Source organism: Diaphorina citri, unplaced genomic scaffold (genome assembly GCF_000475195.1).
Source record: "Diaphorina citri unplaced genomic scaffold, Diaci psyllid genome assembly version 1.1 scaffold1625, whole genome shotgun sequence".
Lineage (NCBI taxonomy): Eukaryota > Metazoa > Arthropoda > Insecta > Hemiptera > Psyllidae > Diaphorina > Diaphorina citri.
In genome coordinates, this window is record NW_007379051.1 from 59,984 (window position 1) to 70,989 (window position 11,006).

The following is an 11,006-nucleotide window of genomic DNA, read 5'->3' on the forward strand; positions in this document are numbered from 1 at the left end:
CTCAATGTTTCACAGACAGGCGTTTCGTTGTTTCATGCTCAATAAAACATTACGTTCAAGGACCTAAATTCTAATTCACTTTGGGCCCCAAATTCATCTGCTGCAATTTATTTCCGGAGCGGAGGTCCAAAAGTGTATTGAAAGATTTGCAAGTGATGCACTTGCGAAATCCGTGTCTCGTGATAGCCCCAAGTAATATAGGTACCCATTTACCTTATGGATTCCTCACTAATTATTCTAGGTGATGCACTTGCGAAATCCGTGTCACGTGATAGCTCCAAGTAATATAGGTACCGATTTACCTTATGGATTCCTCACTAATTATTCTAGGACTGATTAATAGTAATTGTTTAATGCCTGATTACTCCCTCTATTACGTCCAGTAGGTCGCAATTGAGACATTCTGTATGGCAATCATACCATCTCGTTAGGCAATATTGCGCCTCCTTCCATCCTCTCTCCATGATGCACTTGCGAAATCCGTGTCACGTGATAGCTCCAAGTAATATAGGTACCCATTTACCTTATGGATTCCTCACTAATTATTCTAGGACTGATTAATAGTAATTGTTTAATGCCTACAAAGATCCAATCCATTACTAATTATCTGATTACTCCCTCTATTACCTACGTCCAGTAGGTCGCAATTGAGACATTCTGTATGGCAATCATACCATCTCGTTAGGCAATATTGCGCCTCCTTCCATCCTCTCTCCGATTGTATAACTAGGTATGAAGTCAAATATGGGGATAACAGAAACATATAAAATTGGATATGAAGAAGTATCAAGGTAGAGACTGTACGCGACTGATTCCAGACAAGTAAATATTGTTACTGTTGGTCTCTAATTTAAAATTTTAAAATATATCACAAAAACCTTTTAAAAATATTGTAACCTTAGGTATGGAGGTATCTTGCGGATAGCATCAAGAATCTTAAGAACTTGTTTTCATTAATTCATTATTAATTTACAAGTCCAAAGCTACCGGTCTACAGGTTTGTACTGTTCCAATGCTTCTATTCCTTAGGAAATGGTTCTTCTTTTTTCAATCCTTTGTATATAGGATGGTTATGGACGATCCCTATCCACAATCAAGAGAATGATGAGAAAAGACTTTATAGGAAATTCACTGTTGCCTCCCTTAGTAAACAAAATGATAAAGTTATCTTCATAAAGGAATGGTAGGTATGTATTCTATGTATCTAATCTAATTGTTTATTTCTGTCCAACCATTTCAAGAAGTGACTTTCTTTCAAACTTAGATTGATGCAAACATCCTTTGATACCTTTTGGTGCCATCAAAAAAGTTTCTAATTTTTCAACTTTCAACTCATCTGCTACACGAGAATTAAATAATGAAAATTATATACGATTTGATTGTTGGCATGTAACATTTAACTTTTCAACCAGAAGATTTTTGAAACCACCCTGTATAATCAGATTTGACTCCTGGCTGTATTGATCAGGTAATGTACTCTACCCACATTCTATTGATTTTAAATAAATAATCACTATTAATTTCAATCTAATTTGCAGAAATTGTGGAAATACCCACCTCTCAGCTAAGCTGTTTCCAATGTTACTCAGGAAGCAAAATTTATTAAAATAGAAAATTTCCCAAGGTGTAAAAACAGGTGATTTTATGAACTTCTATTGAACTGTGGTAGGTAGATAAATAAAAAGTACGAGTAAAAGTGTAAGTAGCTGAACAGGATAGAAAATAAAAATAGGAAAATTTAGTAATTCTGGCATTTCCACCAAAACGGATGCAAAGGTTTTGAACATAAGAGAGGCATAAGATTAGGAATTTACAGCATATTATCATGTTTGTTTTTTAGTAGAGCAATGTGCGATGTAGAGTATCCAATTTATTTCTTATTGCCTGTGACATATTTCACAAGAACATAATTTCATATTGGGCATTAACCTTTTATCAAACTCATTTCATTAATTTTTGCACCTTACATTTGTGCTTTGACGATGTTAAATTTATTTAAATTTTTCTCATCATTCGATCCAGAAACTGGTTCTAAATTTAATATTTCTTTGAAGTCGTCATTTACCTATCATGTCAAGAACCAAAGAGAACGTAAAACAAGAAGTAACAACGGTCAAGACAGCATCTCACCTAACACAATATGTTTCTGTTTTTTTGTCTTGATTAGAAAATTAAAACCAATCGTAAATTATTATTTCTTTTTAATAAACTTCATGTGTTATGATATTTAATACCAGCAGTAGCACTATAACCGTTTAACCCTTTGTAGCTTCAAGTTTAAAAGTGGGCCCGGTCTCTCTAGCTTCTGAAAAACGCTTAAATTTCTGGTTTGATACTGGAAAATGTCTTTGAAAATTTTGGTCGCGTCTGTTTAAGAACAAGATGAATTACATAATATTGGTGGATGTGCCTAAAGAACATTATAATGACACTACTTGTCCTACTTCTCGGACACGAATTCGTGTTCGAAATGGAGAGGTATACAGATCCAACATAAACGCTGAATATTAATTTATTGCCAGCAGGTAGCGTTCATGCTGTCTTTGTCAAAAAAGTTAGATATTAACAAAAATGCTTTGTAAGAGGTATACAGGTTCAGCATAAACGCTGAATATTAATTTATTGCCAGCAGGTAGCGTTCATGCTGTCTTTGTCAAAAAAGTTAGATATTAACAAAAATGCTTTGTTGTCTTCTGCTCTTAATTCTTCAATATAAAATAAGAATGATAAACGAGAATATGGAATGCAAGTAAGTGACTCTCGGTTAAAGAAGATATTGAATGAACACGAAGAAAAGTTAGATTGTATATTAAGTCAGCCAAGCATGATGTCTGTGAACATGGTTATTCTGTCTTGACCTTATGGGAAAGCTAGAGAAGGGTCGCTCCACATATTTGATGTTGGTAGATGCTTCTGTTATATAATTCCCTATGTTAATTGCTCAAGAAAAGGAAGTTATTGTAGGTTTGGTAACGTATGAAAGAGTTTCTCCAAGTCCTTATGGCTTTTTTAAAAAATCGGTAGTGCAGAACTAAGGAACAGTTGTTTTGTTCTTTATTCAAAACGGAACTACCTTTTTCCATATTGCCATGTAATTATTTATAAAGCACATGAATTATTGTATCCTTTATATTTCATTCAACTCCTTACTAGAAAGGAACTCAAGTTCTTATATCCCCTTGCTTCCAGGTTTAGTATGTCATTCACAACATATTGTCTGCGGCTATATGACTCCCACCTACTTGTTTGTTTTGTTTGGGATTGCCCTTTCCATTTTTCATGGGATATTTTAAGTCTTTGTTCTACATATTTACCTTCTAATAATTATCTAACATCTACTCATGCTTTGTGATCATGACTGTCTGTATACTCCTTTCTTTAATCTTTGTCCTTCTAAAGTGGTCTTCAGGAGGTGACCCTTTTTAAAACGGGTATTTCTCGAAATTATACATAGGTAGAGGTACGTAGTAAGATCCACTTTTCATAAGAAGAAAGAGAAGCTGATTCTTATTTTGACGAGACAGTACCATCCTATGATATAGGTAGCTAATAGAGAAAATATCTGATTCTTACCTTGATATGTGTCATTCTATGATAGTACAGATTTGAGCTAGCGGTGAAGCGTTTGCCACACACTTGACACTGGTGCGGCTTTTCTCCACTGTGAATTCTGCGGTGGGTGTTGAGGGAACTTGACGTGGAAAAGCCTTTGCTACACACCGAACACACGTGAGGCTTTTCACCTGGAACAAGGATTATTTATTTATTTAGACTCTTTATTTATCGAGTTTCAAAGTGAAAAGTATACCATAACGACCGTGAAGTTTTAGAGATATAGCTACTTACTTATTAGTACTCGTAAAATATAAATCATATGTGGTGTTTTGGCTTTAGTTATTGTGAATCAACACTACTTGTGTTTTAGTCTCTTTATTTATTGCTTCCATGGAAGTTTTCCTGGTAGAATCTGTATAGTCATGGTAGAATACCACATAGATGGTATTCAATGTACACATATACAAGAAATCACAAACAAAGGGCGAGATTATTGCCCGGGGCAATCTCTACCATTCAACCCTGACCTATACAAGAAATCACAAACAAAGGGCGAGATTATTGCCCGGGGCAATCTCTACCATTCAACCCTGATTTCTCAGTCAGTAGAACTAAACAAAAGAAAAAGATTCAACAGAGTAATCTGGGATTTAAGAATTATGTGAGATATCCCTTCAGATCAAGGTGTGTGCTATTATGTCGGGTGTGAAGATCTCATGTAAACCCAAGAACTGATGAACAGTGCTTTGAAAATCCATAAGATCTACGAATAATGATCGAAGAGATTTCGAAATCAATAAAGGTCTGGCTGCAAGTTTATAGAGGTAATAGACATTATGAGTCTGCGTGTTGATTTATATTGATAAATGTAGATAGCTGATAACCTGATGGAAAACGACTTTGACATTACTGTTATTCCAATAGATATTTCCAGTTCCAATACAATTTGATACACAACAATATTATATACAGTAAATGTAAGAAAGAAAAAAAAAAATGGAATTACCTTATATCAAAGAGGTGTCTATCTGCCGTATCAATTTCATGAAACCTGTTGGACATCAAACAACCTCAATGATTGTAGTAGCATCAGCAATTTCCAATTCATCAGATACGTACATTACCGAGGTAATTGTTGTGGCTTACACTGATAACTGCCTTTTCATATACAGTAAATGTAAGAAAGAAAAAAAAAAATGGAATTACCATAAATCAAAGAGGTGTCTATCTGCCGTATCAATTTCATGAAACCTGTTGGACATCAAACAACCTCAATCATTGTAGTAGCATCAGCAATTTCCAATTCATCAGATACGTACATTACCGAGGTAATTGTTGTGGCTTACACTGATAACTGCCTTTTCAAAAGAAATCGCCACAATCTTTCAATACCTAGATGATATTTACAAAATGTTATTATCATACTTTTATCTGACGTCTTGCAGTATGTATTTAGTTTCCATAATAATATACCTGTGGGTGCAATAGATGATATTTACAAAATGTTATTATCATACTTTTATCTGACGTCTTGCAGTATGTATTTAGTTTCCATAATAATATACCTGTGGGTCAAATACTTGTGCTCATAATAACGAATAGCAACAATGAAGTTGGAAAAAAAAACATGGGAGAATTCGAACCCAGTGGTAAATATAAGGTTCGTCAAAACCCCCCTAAGATAAGCACGAGCCCAGCCGCATATTCAAATCACTCCACTTGTAGGTATTTGCCAATCTGTTCTTTACGAACAAAATTATCAAATATTCCCATCTTCTAACTTCACATTTGTGGCCGATCAATTTGCTCTAATTTCTGCAAATTTTATTCCAAATCACAACCTTATGTTTTTTAGCTCGGAGTATTTTTAAACTGATTGTTTCAGGGCCTTAGAAACATCAAAAGTTGAATGATTTATCTAAGGAGTGAGAATAAAATGCTTCGAAAAATTCACCAACAGGAAAAGCTATTTTTATTTGATACCTGGAAAATCACAACGTGGCGTGCCTATGTTGACTTTTCTCAAATGCAATAATTCCCAACCCAAATCTGGAAGACATTGCTTCATATTCTTTTCTCCCGTGTCCTGTTGCATCTGGTACACTTGTAAGTACATACTACAAGCGCAAAGTGTCATAATTCATACTTAAGCAGGAGACTCGCCCAGACTTCTGTCTCCTAGTCTTGTTGAAGCCAGATTTAAGGCTTTTCTGGTTCATAAAGGCAGCAACACGGTGATTACTAGTCGAGTTGAACCGTGGACAAAGTCTAAAAAGTAGCTGCACTAAGAAGGCTAAGAGTTGATCTCATAAATGTTGATGGAATATTGGTCGATCTCAAAAGTTGGGAAGAACCAAATATTATTCGTACCTAATTACCTATGTGCATACTTATACTTCACTGTTCTTATTTCAAGGTATTGAAAATCGTAGTTGAGGACGCTTGAAATTTACGATCTTTACGTTCAGCAGGCAGGGCCGGATCAAGCTCATTTGGCGCCCTGTTCAAAAATCGAAATGCCAACCATAGCTGTAGTAGGTACATATCTGTACTAATTAATTAAAATCACCTTTATTGTGGTTATCGAATGGTAAGTGGTCAGTGTATTTCATGATAAATATTGAGCAATATACCTTGATAAATAATTACAACAAGCAATGGACAAGCCTACAGAAATTAACATTACACAATTGAATATAGGCGTGAGTTTATTAGAGCTAGAGGTGACGTTGTGAATCGCGAAGCACAATTGATGGATAAATTGACATTGCACCATCATATAGCAATCTAGAGTAGATATGTATGTGTGCATATTTGTGTTCTATATTAGATAGGTAACAATTATATTAATTACAACAAGCAGGATTTTATTCTGATGATTAATACCTCTAATACACACTTGTGAATTCTTTAAGAGGAGCTTGTATTAATTATTTATCTTTAGGTAAACTCAACGGGTAAGTTGTCATCTAACAAGGTATCCACAAAAGTAGATCCTAATATTCTAGAAAATGAGAGATTATTATCCGTCATAAATTATACAATGTACGTGGCTAATTATCCACTCTAGTTCCAATTAGCCGACTTGTTCAACAAAAATAAGTGATCACAACATTCATACAGTCTGGAACTTTGGATTTTATCACCCCTTTTGGAAAAGTAAGAGCAATGTTCAAAAATGAAGAAATAAGAAACGGAAAATGATAGTAATTATATCAAATCTTAATGGAAATTGAATTATTGCAAGGAGTTATCGCTCCACGGGATTACTTGTATCCAATATGAAGCAATTTGGTAGGTAAACAATTATTTGCTAAGACTTGTGACAGATATAATTTACTCGTACAGCACCCTGAATGTTTTTAAGTCGATATTAATAAAACACAAGTCATCTGATAGAATAATTACCTGATAAAGCATAAAGCAAACAAGTATTCTAATTATGTTGATATTAATACTCGGGTTTATAAATATTAATTTTTAATCACCAGTTCCAATCATGTATCATGTACCTACAAAGATAGGTACAAGACGTTTAAAATACCTATCTACCTACTGTAGGCTGTAGGTAATACCGGTATATTACCCACATGATTTTCTAAGGCCTATTTTCCTTCCAAGCATGCTTTCAAGGTCCATTATTATTTTATTTATACCTGCAACACTGTTTTTCTGAAATTTTCAGTGTTTGGAATTAAAAACATTACTCCAATGTGGTGCAATCTGCAATCTTCATTTTTATTTCCCGCTATTTGAGTAATGTGAAGCCTACAATTTCATATTCTTGCTGAATTATTATCTTCTGCAACAATAAACTCTGCCGTCTGGACTGAAAAATTGCAGTTCTTTTTAAAGTTCACCAGGAAATTTGAGTGCAGTTTTCCTGTATGGTATCAATTATTTATTATTCTTTGATCCTATTTATATTTCTCACTGTAATAAATTATACAATAAAATAATAGTAGGTGAGAGTAATGTAGGTAATGTAGAAAAAATAAGTTCTAACACTTCTTAGATTGTAATTCAATATTACCTACATATACCTATCTTGTTGCTTGTTCTCGTCATATGCTAGTACTTCAACACATCTTCAAGCCACGTGCGACAAAGAACGAGGTATCTATTATTGCTATTAACAAGTTGTTTGATGTCAACTACGCAGGTTTCAATGTTTCATACACTTGATGTACAGTGTAGTGCATTTAATTAGTAAAGTTCTCAGTCCTCCTCATGCTATGCTAGGGGACTTGATGTGTATGCTCAAGGTCATGTGTTCATACCACAAGACGCGCTTGCCGCTCATTCTCATTCTGGTTTACGCTGTGACTTCTGATGGATCAATTAAGTTGTGATTATGTTGACAGATTGATGCCAAGCGAGGTGATTGATAATATGATCATTTTTATTACGAGTCAGTTCATTTGTACCTTTGCTTTATTGTTATTTCTTTCTAATTGAAGTACAAACTGGGACATTGCTACTAGATGTAGATAGGTAGGTATGTCATGTTTGATTGGGTTTTCCATTGCATGTGCTATTTTTTTCATTTTCAGTATATTCGGCAAGGATCTATTCGAATGAAGTGTCATGTTTGATTGGGTTTTCCATTGCATGTGCTATTTTTTTCATTTTCAGTATATTCGGCAAGGATCTATTCGAATGAAGAATGATGTTGACTACGAAGTTACTCCATAATACTCCATATTTACCTATACTTAATAAATAATCACTATTAATTTCAATCTAATTTGCAGAAATTGTGGAAATACCCACCTCTCAGCTAAGCTGTTTCCAATGTTACTCAGGAAGCAAAATTTATTAAAATAGAAAATTTCCCAAGGTGTAAAAACAGGTGATTTTATGAACTTCTATTGAACTGTGGTAGGTAGATAAATAAAAAGTACGAGTAAAAGTGTAAGTAGCTGAACAGGATAGAAAATAGGAAAATTTAGTAATTCTGGCATTTCCACCAAAACGGATGCAAAGGTTTTGAACATAAGAGAGGCATAAGATTAGGAATTTACAGCATATTATCATGTTTGTTTTTTAGTAGAGCAATGTGCGATGTAGAGTATCCAATTTATTTCTTATTGCCTGTGACATATTTCACAAGAACATAATTTCATATTGGGCATTAACCTTTTATCAAACTCATTTCATTAATTTTTGCACCTTACATTTGTGCTTTGACGATGTTAAATTTATTTAAATTTTTCTCATCATTCGATCCAGAAACTGGTTCTAAATTTAATATTTCTTTGAAGTCGTCATTTACCTATCATGTCAAGAACCAAAGAGAACGTAAAACAAGAAGTAACAACGGTCAAGACAGCATCTCACCTAACACAATGAGAGGTATACAGATCCAACATAAACGCTGAATATTAATTTATTGCCAGCAGGTAGCGTTCATGCTGTCTTTGTCAAAAAAGTTAGATATTAACAAAAATGCTTTGTCTAAAACCCAGCGACCCGTCTTTAAGTTTTACAAAAACTTTGCTAATTTTCTTGATGTTGCCTTTTCAAGTGACTGCTAATAAATTCATAATAGCTCAGAGCACAGTAGAAACTCGAAATCGTACCCTGGAACAACTGCGTAAAACAGAAGAAAATGAAATTCACAAATTGTCACACCATCATCATCGCGGAATAGGAATTCACTCGTAAATTCATATCTACTGGAATAAAATTAATAACAACACACTTGATCAAGTCATCCATATTCATTATGCTTATGCCCCTGATGCACGTATACCTTCATGTGTAGCATGTGTGCGTTGATTACAAGAATTGCTCAATCTACAGATAATATACCTATGTTATACACTGGGGCTAGGCACAAACCCGACTAGCAAGAAATTAATCCGAAGGAATATTAGTGTCATCTGTTAATTGATGTAAACAATAGAAGATTTTCCTCTTTCAAAAAATGAGGGTTTTCCATTTTCCCAAGGGTGTACCCCAAGGTGGTCTCATATTGTGCAATTTCATGACATGTTTCATAACTCTTGTGCTCATGATGAAACGGTGGTATGATAATTGTGTTGACGAAGAACAATCCATCAGGTAGCTATTGGACTTGATTGTAAAGTTATGCGTAAGGTGTGCAATAGTCAGCGTTGTTGATGATACCTCTGACCATGACATTATCAAACGGATTGATCCAGAACCTAAGGGTATCGGAACAATTATGATGGGGAAGTAGAAACTCATTGCGAAAACAGAGATAATCAATGCTAAGTGAAGCTGTCATTTAAACCTACGTAAGCACATAAATACGTATAGTTGTCATGGAACAAAGCAGTGATCAGCATGCTTTCCAAACTTCAACTTACCAACTCGTTGAAAAAACTCGTACCTTTTTCTACAGTGACGTGTAGATCCTACTTGAGTCAAGTCCGTTAAAAAGAACATTTGGAATTTTGAAAAGTCACCACCTGTGATTATTTATTATTCGTGTAATTTGAGAGCAGAAGGCATACGTGTAGCAGTGGTCCAATTCAATAACAATAATGAAGGGTGATTTACCATTACCATTGTCTGTTGGATTATCTTGCTCCTTGCACACGTCTTGGAGATCCTCTTTCAAACGCGACTGGAACACCAATTATGTTGTTATACTTGATAATGTACAGGGTGGATGCTGCTCCTTGCACACGTCTTGGAGATCCTCTTTCAAACGCGACTGGAACACCAATTATGTTGTTATACTTGATAATGTACAGGGTGGATGCGTTTCGTCCAGAAGAAAAAAGATAGATCTATCATATGTCCTTCAAGTACGAGAATCACAAACTAACCCAGTAAGCAAACACATAATTCTGAAGCAATTGAAAGCACGATTTTAGAAATGGTAGGTAAAGTAAGGTTAGGGTATGTACCCACTAGGTATTGTGTATTAATAATGTGATAAAATAGAACGTGGATATCTTTCTGTCCATCAAAAATGTAGTATTGACGGCTCATCTTTAGCCCAAATTGAAAAGTATTAGGGATCAAGAATCGAAGATACGGTGAAAACCGAGTTAGATACGAGGCAATAGAAAACAGTATGGACGGAAAAAAAAGTTAGCTTTTTTTTACTAGATATACACGTAATCCCCACATATTGTAGAAATTAAAGTTATCACAGTATTATCATAGATGTAATTTCGTCCAGAAGAAAAAAGATAGATCCATCATGTGTCCTTCAAGTACGAGAATCACAAACTAACCCAGTAAGCAAACACATAATTCTGAAGCAATTGAAAGCACGTTTTTAGAAATGGTAGCTGGCAGGTACATGGATAACTAGAGATACCTTTACTGCATTTGAAAGACAAGATGAAGGGTGGGGTGGTAGAGAATGCCATAGGCATTAACCCCACCCTTGATCAAACTATGAGTATAACGCGTCATTGGGTCTCATAATTACTTTACTTTATCGCAAAGGTTCTCCTTTCAGATTCCAG

General features: G+C 34.7%; 1 protein-coding gene across 1 annotated transcript in view; it reads right to left on the minus strand.

Annotated features, from left to right (window-relative positions):
• LOC103516644 (zinc finger protein 239-like) overlaps window positions 1-10,907 on the minus strand; it is a 38,596-nt gene extending 27,689 nt beyond the window's left edge. The window contains exons 1-4 of the mRNA XM_008481623.3: window positions 10,770-10,907; window positions 10,038-10,150; window positions 9,688-9,725; window positions 3,574-3,743 (exon numbers count right to left, since the gene is read on the minus strand). Coding sequence (XP_008479845.1) covers window positions 3,574-3,743; window positions 9,688-9,725; window positions 10,038-10,150; window positions 10,770-10,907 — 459 coding nt within the window. The remainder of the gene's footprint in view (window positions 1-3,573; window positions 3,744-9,687; window positions 9,726-10,037; window positions 10,151-10,769) is intronic.
• Window positions 10,908-11,006: the final 99 nt, after the last annotated feature.